Raw genomic sequence first — 27,037 nt, 5'->3', positions numbered from 1 at the left:
AAACACTTATGCAAATGACAAACAAGCAAAAACAGTTATTGACTTTATCGCCCAGGAAATCACTGGAATTATCATGGATGATGTAAAGAAATCTGGGTGTTTGGTTGTTTTTTTTTTAGATTGATTGGAGTACTGATAGTCCGGTTATTGAAGAGGAAAATGTGTATGTTAGATATAATGAACAAGTCAACCTGTCACTAAATTCTTAGCTATTAAAGGTGTTGTGAAAGCAGAACAAATGAAGCTTAAGAAAGCCATCTTAAACAGAAGACATATCAGTCATAACAGAAAATGGGTTACATTTGTTGTTTTCTAACAATAAATTTCAAATGATCATCATCATTGCTATGTACAGTCATTTATTCTAAAAACATGTGGGCACACTTGATTTCTGAAAGGCACATCTAAAATATTTGTCTGGTGCCATAGGGCACACTTAGAAAAAAAACCCAGTATTTCTATCCCTGCAGGATTATTGAAATGCCCAAGTCTTACCCCTCTGGAAGCAATTTGTCCCTGGAAGTTATCGTCAATCTCCCAGTCTCCATCCCACTCCCAGTGCTGTGATGGGAGAGTGAAACTCTCCTTGGGGAGGAAACCATTCCCGTGTTCATCACTCCAGTTGGATCTGTCTGTTGGCAGTAGGTTGGAGCCACTGAATCCACTTATAGGTGACCATCGCTAGAGAGACACGTACAAAACATATAGCGCATCCGAATCACCACAGCCATTGCAATTCTCATATTTGCACATCTTTGGGATTGGGTTCAGTGTACAAAAGGATAAAGGTGCCACCAATGATCACAATCAACAAAATGTTTTTTAACAATTCCAGGTAAAGTTTTATAGAACACACTACAAATCTTGACAGGTGGTTTCACATGACAAACACACATTCACCGATCTGTGTATACAAACATTCATTTTGGCATGTGAACATTGTGAAAACAGTTTGCAAACTAGTTTGGGAAATTTGACAATCTGTTGGCCAGAAACTATCTTTTCTAAAAAAAATTGTTAGTTTGTAGTTTAATGCTCATCTCAGCAATATTCCAGTTAGATGATGGCAGTGTGTAATTGGTTCTGGACCAAACAATCAAGTGATGGCCATAATGACCATTGATTTATGCATTTTTGATGTAATGAAATGCATCAAACAGGTCAGCGAGCCTGACCACAGTTCTAACCCAGACCACAGCTATTATTCTGACCAACATTTTAGAGTTTTCAACATTTTGATGCATTATTGGTTGTCAAGCATATGCTGGTTTCTTTCAACAAATGAATCCTAGATTTCCATGATTCTTATTCTATGCCTGTTACAAAATACTAGCAGTATTTGTGTTACACGAAGAACAAAACAACAGCAACACATATTTGAAATGTGAAAACACATGCTGGCAACTATTTTAGATTTTGCTAACCTCTGTCTGCAAACATATGTTGTCTGTGTGAAGCCATCTTTATGTATGTGCAAAGTTTAAGGCCCCAATTCTTACAAATGTACGACAGTGACAGGGAAATCTATCTCAGTGGATTTTGTTAAGCCAATGCCCCTTGGGATCAGGATATTGAGCAGTTTCTGGATCATGTATCCTACTGGATGCAGATAGTTTAATAATAAGGTGAGGTGAAACGGGGTTTAACGTCGCACTTAAGAATATTTCGCTCATATGACAACATGGCTGCTTGTACTAGCCCAGACTCACGCTGGTTTTATAGTGCTAGCCCACTGAGATACCATGCCGCAATTAAGCATGAATACCCCACTCAGACACATTACACTGACTCCGAGCCGACCAGTCCTTGTTGTACCAATTAATGCCGCGCCAGGCAGGGACCAACAAGTACAATATTTTAAGTTAACGTCTTTTGGTATGACGCGGCCGGGGATCGAACCTGTGACCTTCCACTCTCCGGGCAGATTAGTTAATAATAACATTAAAAAAGTTCTGACCATGCACATTAACATTATAATAGTTCCTGGAATCAAGTGATATGTTTGAAATGCATGCACTGTTTACTGATCGTATACAAGCATTGCAGCATTCACATGTAAAGAGATGAGAACATCTCACAGTCATTCACTATACCTGGTTTTCATAGGTTGTCTCTTGGACTCTGATAGGAACTTCAGTGGAGTGCACAAATATGTAGATCTGATGGTCATGTCCGATTCCCCATGCCCCACTCTGACATGCTGCCAGCCGTTTTAATCTCACCCCATCATGGTAGGTTTTCACCAGTTGTCGCATCCGCCTGTGCTTGGTGGAGAGTGTGAATACATTGCCATTGGTGTTGACCAACCACAGACGTGATTCACTCATTAAGATGCTGGGAGCATGCAGGCTGTGCCACTATTCCTACCATCAGTGTGGGACTACAATTGACTCTTTCTCAGCACCTGGTAGATTGAATGCATATTTCCAATATACTGAAACATTGATAAGCACATCATGGATACAGATAATACACCATGCAATAAAGTTTCTTGATTTTGACAAGACATGACCAGCTGTTGTTTAGAAATATCATTTTCATGCACGTTTGATTGAGTGATCTTGGGGACATGGTGTGAAGAATCTCATATTGTTGTGAACAATATCATAATCAACATAATCACAGCCAATTTCATTCATATGCTTGAAAGAACAAAATGCTTGCAGAAAGAAATTACTATAGGAGTTGTGAAACCTTTTGACACAGTGGGTAGAACATTGTAGAAGGGTTTCATGATTGACATTCACTCATACTATGCATTCTGTGTGTGACATGTAAGCATGTAGACAATGCACATGATACAGACTATTATATATCTGAAATCCGAAATGTTTATTAAAGTGGCCCAATCTGTTTGTTTGGATTATTTTTCTAGAGCACCTTGACTCAGACTGAATAAAGATCGCATCAATCATCTATCATGTCTGATGTTCATGCAATCACTATTTTCCATGCAGGTGTATCAGTGGATTCTAAACCTTTCACTGAACATCATCTGAGACTTCTCTGGCTGGTAAAAGAATGTTTAAAAATTGCGCAAATCTGACTGAACGAAGAGACAATCAATACATGGGTTATCTAGCTGTTGTCAGCAGACGTCATTTCAATTCCCCACGCCGAGACAGACTAAAGTAAGCTGGTATGTAATAAGCTGTAAGGTAGTAAGTAAGTGGATGCAGGTGTGGAGGTGGCGTTAACTGCACAGCCAACACCCCTTGGGGGGAAAGCACCACCGCGCAACAATTTCTCTAACTATGCTTTTCATGTTTCAGAATTCGTGTTTCCTAACAACTGATAAATACTAAATAATAATGTTATTTAACTTTACTGCCACCTTAAATTCCTCCTTCACACAGTTGCACAACGCAAATAAGTCCGCATTGTTCATTTCACGTTTACAGACGATCACTTCCGTATTTTGAGTCACGTGTTCCGGTTTTCAGATTTGTTAAATCGTCGCGTACCTGTCAGCACTCGTGCCATTCCGTGACAGCCGAGGTAAAACCGAAAATATACGAGTCCAAACGAAGACCATATTGTCATGTGACGGTGAAATTTCAGTCACGAGAGTTTCTCTTCCTTGTTGGTGATCGCGGACTCATTCTGAGTACACAAATAGCGAAAAGAGTCTGTGACAGCAAGAGGTAAATATGGTCAGGAAAAATCTAGTTGTTGTATACGAACAGGGAACTCTGGGGGTTCCAACCCAAGTCTAAGAATCTTGATACAAACATGGCATGCATGCCGTTCACGTTTTCTGAACTCGTGAGATCTGTTTACTTTTTCGGTGTGTCATATTTTGACCAGACGAGAAAGTGTCATACATATTTTGTTTGGTCATGTTCTTCTTTGTATCGTTATATCTATAGGTGAAATAACGTTATCCATACAACTAATTCTAGGGGTTGGAATCATGTTGGTCGTCATGGCTCGTGCTCGGAGACAAAAAAGATGTTTGATATTATCATGATTATAGTGACATTTCTACAATCCGTTGAATTATCTATCTTGTTAATGTCCTCGTCGGAACTATTTGATAAGATTACATTATCAGCAGTTTATGCCATGGAAGTAAAGATAAACAACAACGATTTGTAGTATGTATAATGATGCATTGGACACAGTGTGGATGATGCAGGCCTCTTATTACGATATCTAGCATAACTTCAAGGAGAATGATACATATATTGATACAATACCATCCAGTACTTCCGTGCACCTAAGCACATCGATCATAACACGGCAACTAATGTCTCTTATTTTTTGTGGTTTACGTGACTAAACATGCTGGTATGCATCATATTTACTGAGAAATATAAGTTTTATTGACAACTATAAAATTCTAACATTGCATTATGCAATACGGTTGACCTTACCGGCGTTCTGATGACATCGCTTGCTGTCTGGTAATTCTGTGCAGCAACTGATGCGCATAACATCCAGCTGGAGATCCGAAGTATTGAAGCGTATCAGGGCCAGATTATTTTCAAAAATCACTTCATCAATGTAAGGAAGAGTGTTACATATAAATCCAATTATGAATAATGAAGAAAAAGGTTTAAAAGTTTGAAGAAAACGAATTTTCATAAAACTGTCAATTTATCTGTAAATTACTGTTATTTACTTACCTTTAGTGATTAAAAGCCAGTCCCTTGTAGAAATGTCCCGATTTCAAGCGTAAATGTGGTAGCAGACGATGTTTACCTTTGATACGGAAGTACGCTATTGCAGCTGCGCAGAATTACCGGACGCTCGGAATTACCGGACTCACTTGTATAAAACAAATTGATACAATTATGTACACTTTTGTTCACTGTGGAAAATTCGCAGCCTATCTTTTAGAGTTGTGGGGAAGGAGTGTGTGTGTGAGGAGAATTATCCAAGCAGTGTCATTGTTGCGTTGCTTGGAGCAGAAAGATGTGACGTTTGATTATGATGCTTCATGACGTCAGGACCGCACTGGTTAGTGATGTCATGGGAAGATGTGACGTATGGTTGCCTTGGGGGAATCATATTGTTTGGCAGGATAATGAGGCAGGGGGGTGATGGTAAACAAAAGTTACAGTAAGTGATAGTTGCTAGTACATACTACCCGGCACTGACCATACCCATTTAGTTAAATAATGGTTAATCATATTATGGCCAGACTGCCATGGAAGTAAAGATAAGCAACAACAATGATTTGTGGGATGTAATGGGCACAACTAGCCGCGATCCTACCTCAGACCCTAATAAAAATTACAGACCCTATCACAGGTCAAGCTGTCCCTTAGCTGTGCTTGGCAGAAAGAACCCAAGCAACGATACTGTCACTCCCCCAGGGCGGGCAAAAGAATTTGAACTCCTGCTGTAGGCAACCAAGTATAGTATTCCCAGAACTGAAATTATTGCAAAAGCTGTTTCAGCAAGTATCTAATACATGTATATAAACTATAGAAGTTTCACTTAAAGCAGTGTAGGAAAGATGTAGAAAATCTAGCCTGTCCACAGGACTGGCAGGTCAATTTTTTTACCAGTCCTGCCAAAATCTAGCCTGTCCTCCAAATATAAATAAAACACCTTCGGCAGTAAATATTCAAAAAGGTTATAATCATTATATATATGTCATTGGTTTGCTAAAATTGACCCGACATGAGGACAGACTAGATATTTTTTTAACCCGTCCTCCACAAAATTCACCCGTCTCGGACGTTGGGACGGGCTATCTTTCCTACACTGCTTACTTAAAGGAATGTGTTGAGAACCAGTCTAAGTGTCTTTCAGTACTCCAAAGGGAGGGAGTGCATAAGTAGGCATTCATTCATAAGATTACATTATCAACAGTGTAGTGGTGAATATATATATATATATATATAAAGAAATAGTGTTGAGAATGTGGCGCCATAACAACATGACTTGCGGTACTACAACTTTACATATTTCAGTTGCATTGTGACGTCATGGACAAATTTCAAGTATAAACATAATCCGTTTAACTGTATCAAATATCTCCCTGAATATTCGGTTCTGAAACATGTTGGAGAATTCCGTGTTGTGTAATTCACTGATTTCAGAAACTTCTTCTTATATATATATATATATATATATATATTGGGGAGTTCTTACAGGGCTTTATTAAAGATGTTTGAAGATGTTTAGGGGTTTATTAGTGCTGACACTCGGAGAGATCATACAGAAACTTAAACCAGACGTGCAATTTGTTGATGCAGAATTACCATTCACAATTATTTGTTAGTCTTACACAGTATGTTTACCACAGAATCTGTCTCATCTGTAACAGATTCATACAGTAGCAACATCCCATGTTTCATGTTAGCCTCAACAACACAGAGGTGATCACTGCCCAAAGTACTTGCTCTAAAATGAGAACTTAATCTTAGATTTCACACAATTCTCACAAATTTGACATGTTCACCCAGCTGCAAATGAGTACCTTGTGAGTTGAGTCATGAGTTGAACACTCCCCAGAGTTGAGTTGGTTAAAAGAATTTCAGAAAAAAGACATCCGTTGATCAAGGGAACACTCCAGTGCCTTGAGCATGTACTAGTTGTGGATATGTGTGCTGTATCAATATCCTATAATAATATAATAATGTCCTAGTATTTCTTTCTGAATCATGCTACAAACACATGTTGTCACATAGTCAGGTTCATTAAATATCTCTACATGGTCACTCTGTCAGATGTGCAATGTGTGTATTGCTTAGTGGACAAGTGAAGAGTCGATTGAAACAAAAACAGTATGAAACTAATGCCTGCTTCCTGTGATTCAAAGGCGAAACTACTTACTACCTGTTTCCTGTGTATAATGTGTGTGTTATTTTATCTCTTGTGATCATGACAGCATCCATCATTATCTTGCCTCACACATAAATGTCGTTTTCTGATTGGCTGAACGCTCTTCTGTTATTTTCAATGTACCCCGCTTACAAGCAAGTAACATTTCCTATGTACCCCGCTGGGAATGCTGAACTCATTTGGTACTTAGTAGTAGTAATTCTTTATCTCGAATAACATTGAATCACGTATGATGTACGGAAATTACCGATGTTTTGCGAATGCAACTCGATGGAAGGGAGATAACTCTAAATTTGTTTTTCTTGTCGTCTGGTACTTCATACCAGTGCTTCAAACAGTTCAAAATTACCATTGAGGTGTTCGGTAAGATAAATACGTTGTTCACTGGTCCCTCGGGGCCCATGGACTGATGTACCCTCGATGTTTCTTTATGTTCCCCTTGCCCTTCGGGCTCAAGGAACATAAACTAACATCGAGGGTACATCAGTCCATGTCCCCTCGAGACCAGTGAACAACTTATAATGTACAAAGTTTTCAAGAATGCAAGGGGGTGTGGGAGGGTTTATTTTATCCAGGTTCATAACTAGTTACAGATAACAAAACGCATATAATATATTTTGGTAAACAATTTAAAAAATTACGAAACAGTTGTCAGATGAAAGAATTCATGTATATATTGTGGTAAACAAAATTTTAAAATTTCTAAAAAAAATTCAGGCCTATACCCATAAATTTTCATCAACATAACTAGGGTTGGTGATTCTGTGGTACTGGAGTCAGTTGAAAAACAAAAATCTTTAGTATTTCCAGAAGTATAACTACTATATTTCCCAAAATGTGAAAGTTTAGTTCTGATTGGATGATTTTTAGCTTTTAGCCAGTGAAAGGTGTTTATAGCACATTAAGATGCATAAATTCAGTAATTGAAACAGCTGGCTGAGTGATATATAATATTTTTGAGTCAGTCATTGAGTCATATGTTTCTGTGGAATAGACCTGCTGCCTCGGCAGACCACTGCTAGAATACAGTACGCTGGTGCAAACACAGCTGAGGACAAACAGGGACACCAGATCAGTGATTGCAGGGACACAGCTGTTGTGTATTAACCATTAGTATCTGCTAGATATATGTGGGCAGTTCTGCTTGCATGGATATCTTCAAGTTGTCACCATCTGGATTCTAAGCTAGAGTTACCTACTTGTTTAAGAATAATCATTAGCACATCCTTATGGCTTTATGGGCACAGTTTCAGCAAGTATAAGTTATCATCTGGGGTCTCTTCTTGTTGTGAGTCCTTTTATCTCTGTCTGTGACACCAGTTGGAGCATAAACCTGTATAGCTGTTGTGATGTGTGGTCTTATGCAGAGAGCCCAGGCCACAAATCCGTTGAAGTCGAAGAGTTCTTGGATGTATGACTGTTTTGGCAGCTTGACTCCTGAAGGTTTCAAGGACATTACATCCTGCCCTACACCAAAGCACACATGACACATGTGGTCTCAGCTTAGACAAGTTTAAAATTGTTTCTGTTCACCTTGCAGAAAATGGGTACCTGGTGGTATAAATCATATGACTATTAACCTTCTAGCAAAGTAGCACCTCTCAGGCAGCTTGGGTTATCCAGAGTAATAATGTCCATCATGTGGTATACGCTTAGCGCATGCCCCAGAGGTCAGTGCTATAGCATGTGTGTAAGTGGCCTAATTATAAGAATAATAACACTTTTGATTCATGTTTGTAATGTTAGGTTGTGATTAATGTGAACCCATACTATTAAAATTTGTTTTGGGACATGTTAACTGTAGACTTCAAGATAAGAAGTCTATGTCTCAAACACCATTATAACGTGTCAACTTCTATATTGAAACAATACATTAACCCAGAAATCCAGCATGCCTATGCTGGACATACAGGATGAAAACATGACATATGTTATCATGGTTATATTTAGGATTACACTCTCTTAGTAAAGAACAGATTCTAGTACTTTTGGGGTTGAGTCCCATCCGGGATTCAGACGACTAGACCACAAAGTCTGATGCCTAGACCGCTCAGCTACCGCGGCTTCCACAAAAATGAAAGTCGGATGACTGGTAGTCTAGACTGCGGACTTTGTGTACCCCTCTGATAAGTGTTAACTGGCACGGCTCCCACGGCCGAAAGCTATGAAATACACAATGCCATTTTAGAAAGTGGTCAAATATAACATATGTTACATATGGGATTACATTTTCTTAGTAAAGTACAGATTCTAGTACTTTTTTGTTTCAAAGGATGAAAACATGATGTTCACACAACTGCTTGTCTTGATGTAATCCTAAACCTGGTGATATGATAAAGGGTTACGCTTGCCCTCTTCCACAGCATAGATGATACCTGTTCCAGAAGGTACCAGATTACATTTCATTCCAAAAGCATCAAGATATATAACTTCCACTCAACTGCTTGTGTTAAATAGTAATGAACAAGAACAATTTATCATTGTTTATTGTCAAAACATAATGTTAAAAACCATCTGAACCACAACCGAAACAGTTGCTCAACAGTAATTTGTCATGTATCTGTTGTAGCAATATTACTATGCACTTTTCACTGAAATATTGTGAAATGTGTCGACATTTACTCATCTAGCATAGTTTACCATGCCAACTGGAAGAGGCCAGTGTGTAATACTCAAGGCCTGCATTAGCCAGTGTTTATATGCTGACTGTGATGTAAATACCAGCACTGTTCTTGTTTTCAGTTCCCACGTCGTGATGTCAGCACCGCCACCACCACCATATTCTGTAGGACCCCCTGCCGGAGGTAGGACATCTTTGTCATATGGGATTTGACAGTGTAGATACAGTAGATGGTGTAGATGTATGTATTCAGGATCTCAGATCTACAGTAGATGGTGTAGATACATTCAGGATCTCTCTCGTGTAGAATGGGTCAGTGTAGACACTCTCTGTATCTCTTTAATTTGTTTGCAATGGTGTATGTGGCAGAACATGTATAGTATGTCCAACAGTAGTGATTTTCAACATGGTCTGTTAGTTGGAAAAAAACATGTTGTTATGGCGTGTTGCATTGCAGCCATTGTTTTGCAAGATCCAACTAGTGTTCAGTTTCATATCATTTATTTTTTTCAAAATGGATATAAAAAAACTTAAATATGAAAAAGAATTCTTCAGCTTTAATCTGTCCCTAATTCTATGAAATGTTTTGCAGCTTACCAACCCCAGCAAGGCTATGGAGCCCCAGCAGGGGTCTACCAACCTGTTCAGGGCTACGGTCCACCTGCAGGAGCATATGAGCCACCCAAGGGCATGGCCCCTCCTCCAGTTCCACCTGCTGGGGCCGTCCCCAGCTACCAGAACTACAATGTGACTGTCACACAACCAACGTCCCAGGTTGTGGTAGTAGGAGGGTGCCCAGCTTGTCGTGTGAGTTTATAGGAAATAGGGCTCAACATACATGTGACACATCATCAAAACATATTGTGATAGGCAGGGGTTATGAAAAGATTAAAGGTAGATTTTTGACATGTTCCATGCATAGAAAGACCTGTCATAGATATATATTCTCACTTATCCAACTATACTGTATAGATTCAGCAGAGATTCAGATGTTGCTAATGAAATCACCAGCTCTGTTACTGAATGTACTTCAGTGTGATTTGTTGGACTAACATGTACTTGTATGTTTTAGGTGGGGATCCTTGAAGATGACTTCACCTGCCTTGGGGTCTTGTGTGCCATCCTGTTTTTCCCCATTGGTATTTTATGTTGTTTGGCCATGAGACAGAGACGCTGTGCAAACTGTGGGGCTATCTATGGCTAGAAAACATTTCACCTGCCTTGAAGAAAAACATCACAACAGCAAACCGCCATATTTGACATATTAGATGCTTTTTTGTTATATCTGGTCTCAATTTTGAGGAGTTGTGCCAGGTAGGATCTGCTACCCCTCCTGGGTTTGAATCTTATATTCTTGTAAGAATGTGACCATGTAAATCTGAATATTAAACAATGTTTTTGTTTATTGTCCCTGGTGTCTGTAAAGTCACATCTGGCTAATGTAGTATTGGTTCTTACCACATCTGCACATTCAGCAAATTGTTAAATCCTCAATAGGAATCTTACCCTGTATTTGCTTCAGGCTTGGGTCGACCATCAGTCTCCAAGCAGGCCTAGATAGACCCCCAACAATAGACATTGTAGAACTTTGCTTGTCATACTGACAAAACCCCACATGAAATCTAAGCATCCAATATGTTGAAGACAGTTTGTGTGCTAAGTATTTGGACAACGTGACTTAAATCAAAAAGATAGATATATTTTCAGATGTTGGGTGATTTGGGGTTCTTTGTTTATCTTTTATGAAACTTATTTGAAGTTTTGTTGTGTTAACTGGAGATGGTTATTCAGCGTTTTCGATTGCTTTCTTGTACAAAGTGAAATGTATGTATTTGTAAGTGCTAACCGATTGTGTTCATAGAACACTTGTGGGAAGATTTTTACACCAAGTCCGACTTTAGCCTGAAATGTCTGTATGACTTATTCGAAGACTAAATACATAACTTGAGATTATGTATATTTTTGTGCTTTTTATGTTTATCATGTATGTTTTTGTGTTTAAATAATAAGTTATGTATTTTGTATTGTTTGTTTTTTGTTGCTTACCGATACTAAGACATAGAGACTACTATCTTCTGATTATTTGTTAATTAAATTACAGTTTAGTTGTGCTTTTTGTTAAAGAGTGGACAATCTTCAGAAACAATCTTGAGATGATCAGTTAAAACTGACAGTTGTGAGTCAAGTCTATTGACAGTAAAGACAGTCTCCTGCTGATTGCCTTTTCTGCTTCTGATAATGAAAGTAATGTTTTATACTTACTCTGTTGGCTTTTTGATTTTCTATGTGTTTTTTCCCCATAAAACTGCACTACACCAAGCTATGGGAGTTACTGTGATAGACAAAAGTTGTGTTTGTGGATGTGGTGCTTCCTGCACACTTGGAAGTGGAGATCTACTCAAATGTCACTTGTGTTATATTTAGACATAGTCATGCATGTGGAAAGAGATGTGGATACCCTTCCACTGGCAGGTCCTTGAACCAGCAGCTTCTCAGTGGGGCTATTCTGTTGTTATGCCCTGATTTGTAGTCTGCTCGTATGTACAGGAATTGGAGATATTTCTCTTGTCACAGATGTTTGTCATTGAGTGGCCTGCAAACTTGGTATTTTCATGAATGATGGTCTTTGTGACGGATGATAGGATGTTCACGAGTATTTCAACAGTGTGAAGATAGTTTGATGGATAGTGTTATTTTGGCACACATGAACTTTTTGTTGATGGGGAGGGAATAGGACAGGTTATGTGTAACCTAAGTCCATTTGTACAGAGCATGAGGTCTGTTGTGTGTATATGTAGGTGCGATTACCTTGTGCAAGGAGTATGTGTTTTCATGCATGTATTCTCACTCAATCTCTTGTGCACAATGATGTACATACATACAACTAGCTACAACATACTTTTACAATATGACCTGTCATATCAGAAATCAATGATATCATGTGTCATTGGACTATTGACAATTGCCACGGTAATTTTGATTTAGGGACCAGAAGAATTTTGATTGGTAAGAACAGTTTTAATCCTGTTTTCTCTCAAAAATACATAAACAGTGAACCATCATAATCTAAAATGTGTAATAAGTGGGAAGTTAATGTTCTGTCCGTACTTGTACGTGTTGAGATAATTGTTATGAAACCACTTATTCTGGACAGGAATACCAGGCACCTGGCTTTCTGCCTGAACGTTCTCCCTTATTGTAATGATATGTGGATTGGCTTCTTGTTGACTGTACCCTCATGAATCAAGAACAACTCAACATGTACATTCCTATTGTATAAATGATTATGTTATTATAATGAAATGAAACATTGCTTTTGTGTTTGTTTTAGAGAGCTTGTGTATTAATGACTATATTTGTTTGACGTTCTAGGACTGGTGTGCAACTGCCTTCACCCCCAATAGCCAGTCCTAATCTTGGACAAACAGCTTTTTTGTACTCTTATACTGTAGATGAAAAGTTGGGGCGGTGGGGTAGCCTAGAGGTTAAAGCGTTGGCTCGTCACGCCGTAGACCCAGGTTCGATTCCCCACATGGGCACAATGTGTTAAGCCCATTTCTGGTGTCCCCCGCCGTGATATTGCTGGAATATTGCTAAAAGCGGTGTAAAACTAAACTCAGTCAGTCAGTCAGTAGATGAAAAGTTGATATGATGAATGAACAAGCCAACACTCGGAGTGAACATTTACTAAAGCACTGTAAGGTTAAAGTGTATAGCAGTTTCATGCAAGCCGTTTTCCTTGGACATGGTATAACCTTTTTAACGGTACGTTTTTTTTTATTTCTTCAATGATGAAACCACACGTACCCTGGATGTTTGCATAGGTTAACATCAACAATACCAACTGGATCCTATGGAGGCTAACTGTTGACCTGATTCTGGTATTTCAGATTGAATCAAATAGCAATCTAAAAGGTTCTCTGAAATGACAATGTCTCGGGTTTACGTGACACTACATCATCTTGACAAAGCTGGAAATAGAGATCCAACCAAGGTAGTATATAGTTGCCTGTGAAGTAGAGACAGTAGAGACCAGACCATGCAGCCCACATAGACACCAGACCATGCAGCCCACATAGACACCAGACCATGCAGCCCACACAGACACCAGACCACGCAGCCCACACAGACACCAGACAATGCAGCCCACATAGACACCAGACCATGCAGCCCACACAGACACCAGACCATGCAGCCATCACAGACACCAGACAATGCAGCCCACATAGACACCAGACCATGCAGCCCACACAGACACCAGACAATGCAGCCATCACAGACACCAGACCATGCAGCCCACATAGACACCAGACCATGCAGCCATCACAGACATCAGACAATGCAGCCTTCACAGACACCAGACAATGCAGCCCACACAGACACCAGACCATGCAGCCCACACAGACACCAGACCATGCAGCCCACATAGACACCAGACAGTGCAGCACACATAGACACAAGACAATGCAGCCCACACAGACACCAGACCATGCAGCCCACATAGACACCAGACCATGCAGCCCACATAGACACCAGACCATGCAGCCATCACAGACACCAGACCATGCAGCCATCACAGACACCAGACCATGCAGCCCACACAGACACCAGACCATGCAGCCATCACAGACATCAGACCATGCAGCACCATGCAGCCATCACAGACACCAGACCATGCAGCCCACATAGACACCAGACCATGCAGCCCACATAGACACCAGACCATGCAGCCCACAGACACCATCACAGACATCAGACCATGCAGCCTTCACAGACACCAGACCATGCAGCCCACATAGACACCAGACAATGCAGCCCACATGCAGCCCACACAGACACCAGACCATGCAGCCCACACAGACACCAGACCATGCAGCCCACACACAGACAGTGCAGCCCACACAGACACCAGACCATGCAGCCCACACAGACACCAGACCATGCAGCCCACACAGACACCAGACCATGCAGCCCACACAGACACCAGAGACCATGCAGCCCACAGACACCAGACCATGCAGCCCACATAGACACCAGACAATGCAGCCATCACAGACACCAGACCATTCAGCCCACATAGACACCAGACCATGCAGCCATCACAGACACCAGACCATGCAGCCCACATAGACACCAGACCATGCAGCCCACATAGACACCATGCAGCCCACATAGACACCAGACAATGCAGCCCACACAGACACCAGACCATGCAGCCATCACAGACACCAGACCATGCAGCCCACACAGACACCAGACCATGCAGCCCACATAGACACCAGACCATGCAGCCCACATAGACACCAGACCATGCAGCCCACATAGACACAAGACAGTGCAGCCCACACAGACACCAGACCATGCAGCCCACAGACACCAGACCATGCAGCCCACATAGACACCAGACCATGCAGCCCACACTAACACAAGACAGTGCAGCCCACATAGACACCAGACCATGCATCCATCACAGACACCAAACCATGCAGCCCACATAGACACCAGACCATGCAGCCCACATAGACACAAGACAGTGCAGCCCACACAGACACCAGACCATGCAGCCCACATAGACACAAGACCATGCAGCCCACACAGACACCAGACCATGCAGCCCACACAGACACCAGACAGTGCAGCACGCATAGACACAAGACCATGCAGCCCACACAGACACCAGACCATGCAGCCCACACAGACACCAGACCATGCAGCCCACATAGACGTCAGACAGTGCAGCCCACACAGGCACCAGACAGTGCAGCCCACACAGACACCAGACCATGCAGCCCACACAGACACCAGACCATGCAGCCCACATAGACACAAGACAATGCAGCCCACACAGACACCAGACCATGCAGCCCACACAGACACCAGACCATGCAGCCATCACAGACACCAGACCATGCAGCCCACACAGACACCAGACCATGCAGCCCACACAGACACCAGACCATGCAGCCCACACAGACACCAGACCATGCAGCCCACATAGACACCAGACCATGCAGCCCACACAGACACCAGACAATGCAGCCCACATAGACACCAGACCATGCAGCCATCACAGACACCAGACCATGCAGCCATCACAGACACCAGACAATGCAGCCCACATAGACACCAGACAATGCAGCCCACATAGACACCAGACCATGCAGCCCACACAGACACCAGACCATGCAGCCCACACAGACACCAGACAATGCAGCAGTCAGAGACACCAGACCATGCAGCCATCACAGACACCAGACCATGCAGCCCACACAGACACCAGACCATGCAGCCACATAGACACCAGACCCATGCAGCCCACATGCAGCCAGACACCAGACCATGCAGCCATCACAGACACCAGACCATGCAGCCCACATAGACACCAGACAGATGCAGCCATCAGCCCACACAGACACCAGACCATGCAGCCCACACAGACACCAGACCATGCAGCCCACACAGACACCAGACCATGCAGCCATCAGAGACACCAGACCATGCAGCCATCACACAGACCATGCAGCCAGACCATGCAGCCATACACGACAACATGCAGCCCACCCAGACCATGCAGCCCACACAGACACCAGACCATGCAGCCCACAGACACCACCCAGACCCACATGCAGCCATCACAGACACCAGACCATGCAGCCCACACAGACACCAGACCATGCAGCCCACATAGACACCAGACCATGCAGCCCACATAGACACCAGACCATGCAGCCATCACAGACACCAGACCATGCAGCCCACACAGACACCAGACCATTCAGCCCACATAGACACAAGACCATGCAGCCATCACAGACACCAGACCATGCAGCCATCACAGACACCAGACCATGCAGCCATCACAGACACCAGACCATGCAGCCATCACAGACACCAGACCATGCAGCCCACATAGACACTAGACCATGCAGCCCACACAGACACCAGACCATTCAGCCCACATAGACACCAGACCATGCAGCCATCACAGACACAGACCATGCAGCCCACATAGACACCAGACCATGCAGCCATCACAGACACCAGACCATGCAGCCATCACAGACCATGCAGCCCACACAGACACCAGACCATGCAGCCATCACAGACACCAGACCATGCAGCCCACACAGACACCAGACCATGCAGCCATCACAGACACCAGACCATGCAGCCCACCATGCAGCCATCACAGACACCAGACCATGCAGCCCACACAGACACCAGACCATGCAGCCCACATAGACACCAGACCATGCAGCCATCACAGACACCAGACCATGCAGCCCACATAGACACCAGACAGTGCAGCCCGCATAGACACCAGACCATGCAGCTAAGAACATGACACAAACATTCAAATAGCACTATTAGGTACGAAATCTACACACAGTAAAAGTAGTTTTTGCTCATCGTTTCTACTGTTGAGGTACAATGGATCGTGCTCTTAGAATTATATAACCCTTGCTCTAAAGTCGTTTCATCTGGGTTACAAAGCCAAAGTAATGTTTTCAGCAAAGGTTGTGTGAAGCCCAGTTCCGGTGTCCCCCACCGTGACTTGCTGGAATAGTGCTAAAAGCTGTGTAAAACTATACTCACTCACTCAGCAAAGGTTGTATGGTAGACAAGTCAAGGACAATTCCAAATTGTACACCATGAAGAAAATTCTGATGCAATATTATGGTTTTCTGTGAAGGTGCCACCAGTTAGGCAGAACATGATCACCTTTCCACAAACACCTGGTGTCACTTTTTGACATTTATTAATAACATGATACTGGTGAAGTCAAAATTGTACAATGGGCAAATTTTTCTTTCACTTTCGTAGCCCAGTCAGCCTTCCTGTAGTAATAAAACCAACCATATTGGAGATGGGATTTGTCCCTTGAGGAGGCACAGAACCAAGCATATCTTGGACCAACCAGCTCAGAAAAGCACACTACTTGAATGTGCAAAAGTGACAGGATGGCCTCAAAATCTATGTATTAATGGGAAAATGAAATGCCAGTGTATGCGTACATGATGGAGCCAAATCTCCGAGACCAACTCCAGCGCCTCAAAATTCTAGGGCTGTAACAATACATCAAACTATCGATGGATTGCAATTGTTGAGTCTCCGATAGCAATTAATCTATGGTAGAAACGAAAAACTATCACTGCATCGATAGTAAGTGTGACTATCGATAGTTTTAGTAATTGATTTCCGTTGAAACACGCTCAGCGCAAAATGTTTATGAAATATTTATGTTGTTTTGTATTTTTTTTATTGTTTGGGTGCAGACTTATAGCTTCATGGAGTTTATTTTTCAAGTGTTTACTTTCTGGGTTTTTAGTTTCCTGTCAGTTATAAGAAACTGAAAATACTTAAACTTGTTTTTATTTCATATAAACTATACATTCATTTGGGAAATGAATTTAAATGAGACAATTCAAGGAGAAAAAACCTATGGTAATAGTATTGCAATATTTGGTCGCAATAGATTATCGCTATCGCAATAGTTGTTTCTTCCTCAGTAGTCACCCCTACAAAATTCACATGCGCTGTGAGCCAGTTGAGCTGACAACTGGAGCTTGTCAGGCCTTTGCATGAGCAGGCATCAGACCCGAAACTTCAAATGGACGTCCACCTCAATCTCTTTCTTCTTTCTTATGAAAACTCACCTGGCCTCGATATTTCTTAACCTCATTCTTCACCTTCAGCAGTTGCAGATCTCTGAAAATCCTGATTATATTTTGTGACATTGAAATGAACACCCAGGGGGAACTTCACACAGTTTCCCAAAATGAACCATCTTATGATCAGAATAAGACATCAAAGATAAAATGGTTTCAAGTAAAACTGACTGGAGCAAGAAAACATACATAGAGAAAAACGTTAAGCACCCCTAGTGTTTTTGGATGTTGGGAGAACACAAATGATAATCCAGTAACCATGACATTGTAGACATGCGCAAAAAGGGACAGATCAATACAAGAACACCAGAAATGACGAATTCACTAAGACGTCTATTGCTATAGAGCATGATAATCAAATGAGGTAAATTTCATGAAAATGAATTCGGCATGAAACTATGGAACTGACCACTTTATCAACTAACATTAGATTATAGCATTTGCTAAAGAGGTCACAAAAGGCGTTCACAAGAGTTTGGAGTCCGTAACTTGTACTTCCTCCATTTGCCTGGATGTCGGTCGCAACCCTTCGACTCGCACCCCTTACAAGTCGTTGAAAGTGAACCATGGGTAACCTGTGTCATGTCTCATCTAATGCTTGTTCCAATTCTCTCACTTTCTGTACAGCAGGATCTCTCGCCTGCACACGACGACATAAGAGGTCCCAAAACTGCTCAATAGTGTGGATATCAGGACTCTTAGCTGGCCATTCAATTCTCACAGCATTGTTTTGGATGAAGTTGTTCACTAGAGTGGAACGGTGGGGTCCAGCATCATCATCCATGTACACTGGTCTAGAGGCAAGAGTGATTGTCAAAATGAGGAACGACAATAGGATCCAACATCTACGGAAGCCTATTAGGGCCATGTCATTTTTTTTTTTTTCACATCCCTATTAACTGGAAATTTCCACTTAATAACTGGAAATTTCCACATAGTATCTGGAAATTTACACTTACTAATTGGAAATTTCCACATAGTAACTTGAAATTTCTACTTAATAACTGGAAATTTCTACTTTATAACTGGAAAATTCCACTCAGGTTTCTTGCAATTTCCACTTAGTAACTGGAAATTTCCACTTAAATGGTATAAATAGAGCCAACAGCAGTATTTGAACAACTATATAAAGATCAAAATATGGAGATGTGCGTTAAGATCATTCAGACTTACGTATGCTTAGGGTTGAGCAATAAGACATTCTTTACTTTCTGGCTCATGATCACAAGATTTTGATAAGTGAACGCACGCTGAAAAGAAAACTTGCAAAAATGAAACTCTATCGAAGAAAAGGAAAATCAAAAGTGGTTGATGTCGCTCTCTTCATCCTGTCTGAATGTGAAACCTCTGGTAAGTTACATGGCTATCGATGGATGCATCAAAGGTGTCGGGAAAATGGTTTGACTGTTGACAAAGAAACTGTAAGGATATTGCTTGGTATCGTTGACCCTCAGGGTGTGAAATGTCGCAGTAAAAGAAGACTGGAGCGTCGAAAGTACTTTTCATTGGGACCTAATGCTGTTTGGCATATCGATGGGTACGACAAATTGAAGCCATACGGAATTTGCATTCATGGATGCATAGATGGATTTTCACGTAACATCATGTGGCTACATGCATGGAACACGAATAACAATCCAAAGCTGGTAGCAAGTTATTTCGTTGAAGCTGTATCAACATATCAAGGATGCCCAGAGAGAGTACGCTCTGATGCTGGCACAGAAAATGCAACTGTTGAGCAGATGCAGTACTTTCTGAGGAACGATCATGTGGACAGATACGCTGGTAGACTGAGTTACGTGTATGGGTCAAGTACAACAAACCAAAGAATAGAATCATGGTGGGGCATATTGAGAAAGCATTGCATTCAGTACTGGATGGATCTTTTCACTCACCTCAAACATGATGGATACTTTACAGGAGACCTCGTGGATAAAAACCTGATGCAGTTTTGTTTCTTAGAAGAAATTGAGGTAAGTTCATTTACACGTTTATTTTCACCACGTTAATGGTTTTATGACACTATATATGTTTTATCTTAATTGTACTACTTTGGTTCAGGTTATTTATAACTAACCAATAACTGATTATCTTATTGCTTCAGAATGAAATTCAAGAAGTGGCTTAATTGTACTACTTTGGTTCAGGTTAGTTATAACTAACCAATAACTGATTATCTTATTGCTTCAGAATGAAATTCAAGAAGTGGCTCGTACTTGGAACTTCCATCACATTCGTGCAAGTAAGAACAACCCAGTCCGCATGGAAACCGGCTGTAATGCATGCTATGCTAGCCTGCTTTATATGGCGTTGTGGATTGTTTAAAGCAAGTAACTCCGGATGCAATTGAAGTTTGCAAACAGGAGACTACTCCTAGGGATGAGGTCTGTAGTGATGCCACTGTATTCGAATTATGCAAAATCATTATGGATGAAATGCAGTGGGAATTCCCGGAGAAGAAGGACGATCTGTGTGATCTGTATATTGCACTGAGGACAGAATTGAAGAGGCAGCTTGCCTAGCTTACTGTATTACAAACAGTGTTGTAATGCCTGGGAAATACACATTACAATTACAAATACTGCAATGATGCATTCACTTCTCACAGTGTGTGGTATGAATGGACCTTAGATGAGGTTTTTATGTCTGCATGCAAAGCTATACTTTATGGTGGTTTGGTAATTTGAATTGTACGATTTCTGAACATTGTATTAAAACAATACCATGCCAGTGTCAGTGTTTATATCATTCTAAGGATCAAAGTGTCATAATGGATGGCAGTGCAATGACCTAGGTAGCAAGAGTTTCCAGGTTCGATTCCATCCCCGTTTTCATTCTCACTAATCTCCAGCATATATGTTTTGAAAAATTTCCATTAGAGCCCTGGACGCATCCACCACTCTCAGTGTAGACAGCTGGTTGGAAAAAGGCCCACAAAGGGAGGAAATTATCAGGCCGAGTAGTGGATGCATCCTATGGACTAGTGCAAATTTATCAAAAGATATATGCTAGAACTGGTAGTGTCAGTATGGATGTTAGTGTCAGTATGGATGTTAGTGTTAGTGTGGATGTTAGTGTTAGTGTGGATGTTAGTGTCAGTGTGGATGTTATTGTCAGTGTGGATGTTAGTGTCAGTATGGATGTTAGTGTCAGTATGGATGTCATTGTCAGTATGGATGTTAGTGTCAGTATGGATGTTAGTGTCAGTATGGATGTCATTGTCAGTATGGATGTTAGTGTCAGTGTGGATGTTAGTGTCAGTGTGGATGTTAATGTGAATGCTAGTGTGGATGTCAGTGTCAATGCGGATGTTAATTTCAGTAAGGTTGCCAGTCTGTGAAAGGACTAGTTTGTTATAAATTGATCACACCCTCTTGCCAAATTGCGCAACTGATGTTTTTCAAATATGAATTGATTGACACTCTTTGAGTAATTATAGTTGCTTTCATAACATGCATGGTTAATATTTGCTGACCATGTCGACCAAATCAGAGTGATAACATCATAAAGAACAAAACTATCTTTATTTCGTAATAAATTTGAGTCTCAATTACGCTCACGTGAAAAGATTAAGTATTTGTTCAAAGAACGTTTGCTAAAATATCAACACATTATCATTTGTTCTCGATGTAAGAAAACAATCATGTTTTGAAGTAACATATTAAGAAACCTCTTTCAAAGTTCAAACTTGTAGGCACAGTGACCATACACTTTTCTTCAAACACATTTTAAGCAGGCTGCCCACAGTGAAAATATTACTGAAGTTGAATAATGCAAATGATCTCAATTTGATCATTTGATATTGTAATAAAAATTGTAAAAGAAACTTCCATCGACGAAACAATCTTTGTATAACACATATGCATCATGATTCGACGAACTGATAAATGAATTTCTTTTGTAACACAAAACTGAGTATAACTGTAACAATTCTGTATCATCCAACAGCCTTTAACACAGTGTAAGTCGTCATACTGATTTCCAGTGCAAACGTGTGTGTCTTCTACACGAAGTCCATTATCCAGATGTCACTCTTCAGCACTGCAGTGAACTCCGACCTGAACTGAAGATATAGCTGTCGTATTGCTCAGGTAGTTCCAGCACATATCCACAGGTGTGAGCAACAGGTCGACGCTGTAGCCCCTTCAATGTGTTGAATCTCACAGCGAGGGATTTTGCTTTCCAGAAGCATCAACTAGCAGAAGGTCAGAACCGGTACAAAATCTGAGTAAGCTTTGCCAACATATCGGATTCAAGTTCTTTCACAAACTTGATAAGAAATTTGGAAGTAGCTGTTTGACAAACTGACATACATTCTGGAAATGAGAAGAGCTTGACCACCTTTCTGACATTTGGAATCAAGTTGTTGTAGAGACTTTCTAATGAAGTGTCACCAAGATCAAAGCCAAGACTGGTAAGCTGGTCAAAACCAACACGCTTTCACATACATTGGTTCTTGAATGAGTTCCTTGTGTGCGATCTCTCCTATTACCTTGGTTAGGTTTTCAGGAGTTGGGATGACCCGTCCATCGTGTGTTGAGATTATGTTGATGATGTCCTCTTGGATTTGGTCATCAACATTGCCCTCCATGGCTGTTTTCAAAGTATCTGCTTCACTGAGTGGCAGATATGACAGATACTCTGTCACAAGATGATTCTTCGTATCTGAGAAGATGTCAACGCCAAAGAAGGCAGCAAGACATGAAGCCTTTTGACAGATATATGGGAAAGTATCGCTGTGTTTTCCAGCCAAGATAAAGGACGCTTGCAATGGCCTTCCAATCTGAATCACTAAAGTCATGTCTGATGAAAGGAACCTTCATTTCTCTGCCCAAACAGCAATTATCATAAAAAGATGACCAGAATTCCACCAGTGCATCGCGCACGACACCACCACTGTCCTCAGCAATTTCGCTCTTACCGTTTGGGAGAATCATTTCGAAACTAAACAGATCCTTGTTGAGGTCATATGTATTTTCTTTGAAATTCTGTTTCAGCTCCTGGAATACATGACCTCTGTGAACACGTATTTTATGTTCTATGGTGGGATGCTGCCTGTCAATCTCCTCAATAAGTGTGTTGATGGAATGTAGGTCGTCTGCTGTATCTGGAATATCCGGAAGAAACATATCCCGATAAGTTGCATCAAAGGAGAGTAATACTTGTGCAGTACCATCTTCAGAAGGGTATATGTCTCGATCAATGGTATCCAGCACATCAATGTTTTGTGGATCTTTCAATGACACAACAGTTGCTGATGATGTGAATGATACCGGTTTTGTTCTTGAAGTATTGAATGGTGGCATTGGCAAGTCTTCATCATCCTGTTCTTCAGTTGTTGGAGTATGGTAAGGAGAAGTGACTGATGATGTCGTCAGTACAGCCTCTTGTGAAGTCTGTTGTGCAGAATCTTCTGATTTTCCACCAGTGTGCTCTTTCTGTTTCATGCCCAAGTAGAATTTCACCTTTGACAGCTTTGACATATCAAATACTTGCTGAATGGTAACATCTGATGGCATTGATACGAGTTTGTAATCAAAGACATCGAATTCGTATTCCTTTTCTGCTCCGAACTTGTCAGAATATCCTTTGGGGAAGAAAAGAGACTTGGCCTCATGAAGAATTTCATTTCGCGTTGATGTTTTTGACATGACAATTTCTCTCACCCCTCCACCAGAGACAGCCCGTACCTGCTTGTATTCCTTTCTTTTCACATCATATTTTGATAATCCAATACCAACTCGCCTGGATGTCTTTGTTGCATTCTGGTTTCCAAATTGCAAACTCACTGTTTGGCCTTCGTCTTCTGAACTATCGGATTCTGCTTTTCGTTTAAGTTGCTTTCTCAGTCTCTGAAATAAGCTTTGTTTTCGTTTATTCCCTGATTTTTCGGCTTTGGCACCTTTCTTTTCCCTGTTAAGGAAAGCTCGTAGTGCCAGTCGGTCGCCATACTGGGGGATATACGTTGAAAGCTGATCATCTGTCATAATCCCAATACAGGGGGCATCAATCTGTAAAACAAACAGTCATAAAATGGTACTCAAACAAAAAAGATTTCGGTAATATCGCAATTTTAATAATAATACTAATACAACGTGGTGGACTCAGCCAATGTGGATTAAATCATTCTGGCTTGATTCGAGCTCGCCACACAACCCATTACTTCACTGCTTCCAATAGATTAGTACATGCATACGCACCTTTTCTCGTTGCAGGACATCAAGTGTTGCCGTAGGTATACCTCTGTGCCGAAGGAATTCATCCATGACTATATTCTTCTAGCTTCGGATACCAAGTGAAAACTATTTATTGCCATATGTACATTTCCAGATACTAAGTGGAAATTTCAAGAAACCTAAGTGGAAATTTCAAGAAACCTAAGTGGAAATTTCAAGAAACCTAAGTGGAACTTTCCAGTTACTAAGTGGAACTTTCCAGTTACTAAGTGGAAATTTCAAGAAACCTAAGTGGAAATTTCCAGTTACAAAGTGGAAATTTCCAGTTAATAGGGATATGAAATGTTTTTTGACATGGCCCTAATAGGCTTCCGTAAACATCTCCCGGATGTACCGTTCACTGGTCAGATTGCCCCCTGTCGTTAATAAGTCCAACTTGCAATCATGTGAGTAGCATCTCCAAATCATCACTGAGCCTTCTACAAAAGGAACCAATGGAAGGGTGTTCTTGGGAGTGTAGGCTGTTTTTCGATGCCTTGACCATCTTTGGCATGGCCAATCCAGTAGCCCTTAACCGAATCTTTACATTCTTTTTCAGAGAGATCATCCTTGGGGTACATATATGCATTTTCCGCGGCTGAAAATGTCCTGTGACAGTTGTATCAATATTTTAATAAATATATTGTACAATAAATAATATCTTTTTTATCTATTATACGGCCCCCACCACGTGGAGTTACCTCCCTCCTACGCATGCGCAGCCAACCAGGTAAGCACCTAGGCCCGTATCATCATTGCTTCTGCTGTCACTCAACCGTTCAAAGGGTTTCGAGTTGCCTTGCTGAATATCTTGTTCTAAAGAGAATAATTGCTGAGACTTCACCTGTATGTATGGTCTTTATTTGTTCTTGACGGAACAGTTTTATAAGACTTTTGCAGTCGGTTATTTCTCATAATTGTGACTTTGTATTCAATTATACGCTAGCTTTCCTGTGGTTTACGCACGTGTTGCTTTTCCATGGCGGGAAGTTTAGCGTGCCACGTGGTTGTCATATTGCGTTTTTAACCGAGTATATCTTCCCGTGGTCATATTCACATAATTTTCAATGTTTTGTATGTGTATATTTATGCCGCTGGCTCCGCTGTTTGCTACATGCTTTTACTGGGTGTTCTGTCTTTGGGCAGAGCATCCCCATAGCTGATAAGCATGCTTGTGTTGTCTTGAAAAAGTCGGCCACAATCCTGACATTTGTGAACTCTGCACGGCCTTCTCCCCCCGGGCCCAGAAACGGAGGGCCGCAGATTTCCTCTTCTATAAAGAGTTGTGAGAGGCGGGAGGGGAACTGACCCAGGAGGTCCCCCTGTCTAAAGCAAAAAAGTCTAAGCCGGCTAAGAAAGCTAAGTCGCCTAAGGCGCCTCCTCAGTCACAGTGGTTTTGATATGTCTTTAATTACGCAACTTCAACTTCATGAGTCGATTGGAGGTCTCCGTCAGAGGTTCCTCGCCCACTCTGAGCAGGGGACGGAGAGTCTGGGGGTGGGATTGCCGAGCCCGGCTCGATCCCTTAGCCTGGAGGCGTCTGTAGATCCGTTGCCTCTGGCTTAGGGTCCGGACGCCTCGGCTATCCCGGGAGGGGGAGGGTTCGCTCCGAGTCCCCCTCTCAGTGTTGGCGCACGGTCTGTTGAGGATTCCTGGCGTTCCGTTCCCTGCGCCGCCCCGCCCCATGAGAGCGGAGGAGCCAGTTCTGCCTGGTCTTCCTCCCGTGTCTCGGAACCGGGGTTTGAGTGTGGTGTCGGTTGCAGGAGCGGGGAGTTCCTTCGGCTCTTCCCTTCCCTCTGTGTCTGGTGCTTGGCCTCCCACCAGGTCGGGGTTCGGATCCTCTTCGCGAGGAGACCCGGATTCTGACTCTGGCTTGGGTGCCGAGTCTATGGACGTTGGGGAGGTCGAGGAGCCGGAGGGCACTTTCCGTTTCATGACGGCTCTCCGGGAGGTGCGGCAGCGTATTGCCGAGTTCATTCCCCAGGCCGCGGTACCCACCAGTCACTCAGACTCATCTGAGTTCCACCTGCTGGGCGAGGCGTTTGCCCCTAGGCAACCCTCGCAGACACTGCTCCGCATCTTGCCTTCCCTGGTGCAGTATGTGATGGATCCCCTCCTGGTTGGGACACACCGCCGGTTCGATCTGCCCAAACTCGTAAACAGGTACCAGCTGGGGAATGATTCGCTATTCTTTGTACCGGTGGTTGATGAGTGTGTGTTCACTTCGGTCGCCCTGGGGGGTGGCTCGGCTTCCTCTGGTGCAGCCCCGGCTGCCAAGCAAGGGCGTTCAGCACCACCGTTTGCCCTTGCGGGCGCCCCCCTGCAGCAGGCTTACCAGACTTATGAGGAAGTCCATCGGAATGCCATGCAGCAGGTGCGGGTGGTGATCCACGAGGCCTACCTTTCCTCTATCCAAAGGTCGGCCCAGGAGGCTGAAGGGAACGCTGGGGACGTGTCCCCTCATGTTGTTCTGCTTCGCCAGTTGTCCGAAGTGCAGGCCCACCTAGCGAGCGACTCCTTGCGGTCTGTGGCGTCTACGGTGATGTGCGCAGCCATTGGGATGTGCAAGCTGTGGCTGTCGACGTCTCGCTACTCGGCAGCAACACAGCAGACCTGGCTAGCCCTTCCGTTCCGTCTAGGAGCGACGTTGTTTCCTGGGGCTCAGCAGGTCATACGGGAGGCTGCTGCTGCAGCTACCTCCTTCAAGGACTCTAAGGCCTTGTTGGAGCATCCGC

At 42.4% G+C, this 27,037-nt stretch overlaps 2 protein-coding genes across 2 annotated transcripts in view; one reads left to right on the top strand and one right to left on the bottom strand.

The window, feature by feature from the left end:
* Window positions 1-3,430, bottom strand: part of LOC124259648 (tectonin beta-propeller repeat-containing protein 1-like) — a 47,435-nt gene extending 44,005 nt beyond the window's left edge. Inside the window, 3 exon segments of the mRNA XM_046693822.1 lie at window positions 496-681; window positions 2,094-2,404; window positions 3,335-3,430. Of these exon segments, the coding sequence (XP_046549778.1) occupies window positions 496-681; window positions 2,094-2,327 (420 nt within the window). The 5' untranslated portion in view covers window positions 2,328-2,404; window positions 3,335-3,430.
* A 16-nt stretch (window positions 3,431-3,446) lies between these two features.
* On the top strand, window positions 3,447-12,730 carry LOC124259646 (brain protein I3-like). The gene is made up of 4 exons (XM_046693819.1): window positions 3,447-3,644; window positions 9,541-9,602; window positions 10,011-10,225; window positions 10,491-12,730. The coding sequence occupies exons 2-4, from the start codon at window positions 9,554-9,556 to the stop codon at window positions 10,620-10,622; spliced, it is 396 nt and encodes a 131-aa protein (XP_046549775.1). The 5' UTR covers window positions 3,447-3,644; window positions 9,541-9,553; the 3' UTR covers window positions 10,623-12,730.
* The last annotated feature ends 14,307 nt before the right edge of the window (window positions 12,731-27,037 follow it).

This window comes from Haliotis rubra, unplaced genomic scaffold (assembly GCF_003918875.1).
Source record: "Haliotis rubra isolate DU_JTF1 unplaced genomic scaffold, ASM391887v1 Scf730, whole genome shotgun sequence".
Taxonomy (NCBI): Eukaryota; Metazoa; Mollusca; class Gastropoda; order Lepetellida; family Haliotidae; genus Haliotis; species Haliotis rubra.
This window is presented reverse-complemented; position numbering and strand designations above follow the sequence as displayed.

What these genes read in the sequence shown, in the direction of transcription:
- LOC124259646 (XM_046693819.1), top strand. Translation starts at nt 9,554, where the DNA reads ATGTCAGCACCGCCACCACCACCATATTCTGTAGGACCCCCTGCCGGA. An exon ending in TGTAGGACCCCCTGCCGGAG is followed by an intron (nt 9,603 to 10,010) that starts GTAGGACATCTT and finishes AATGTTTTGCAG; the next exon opens with CTTACCAACCCCAGCAAGGC. An exon ending in GAGGGTGCCCAGCTTGTCGT is followed by an intron (nt 10,226 to 10,490) that starts GTGAGTTTATAG and finishes TGTATGTTTTAG; the next exon opens with GTGGGGATCCTTGAAGATGA.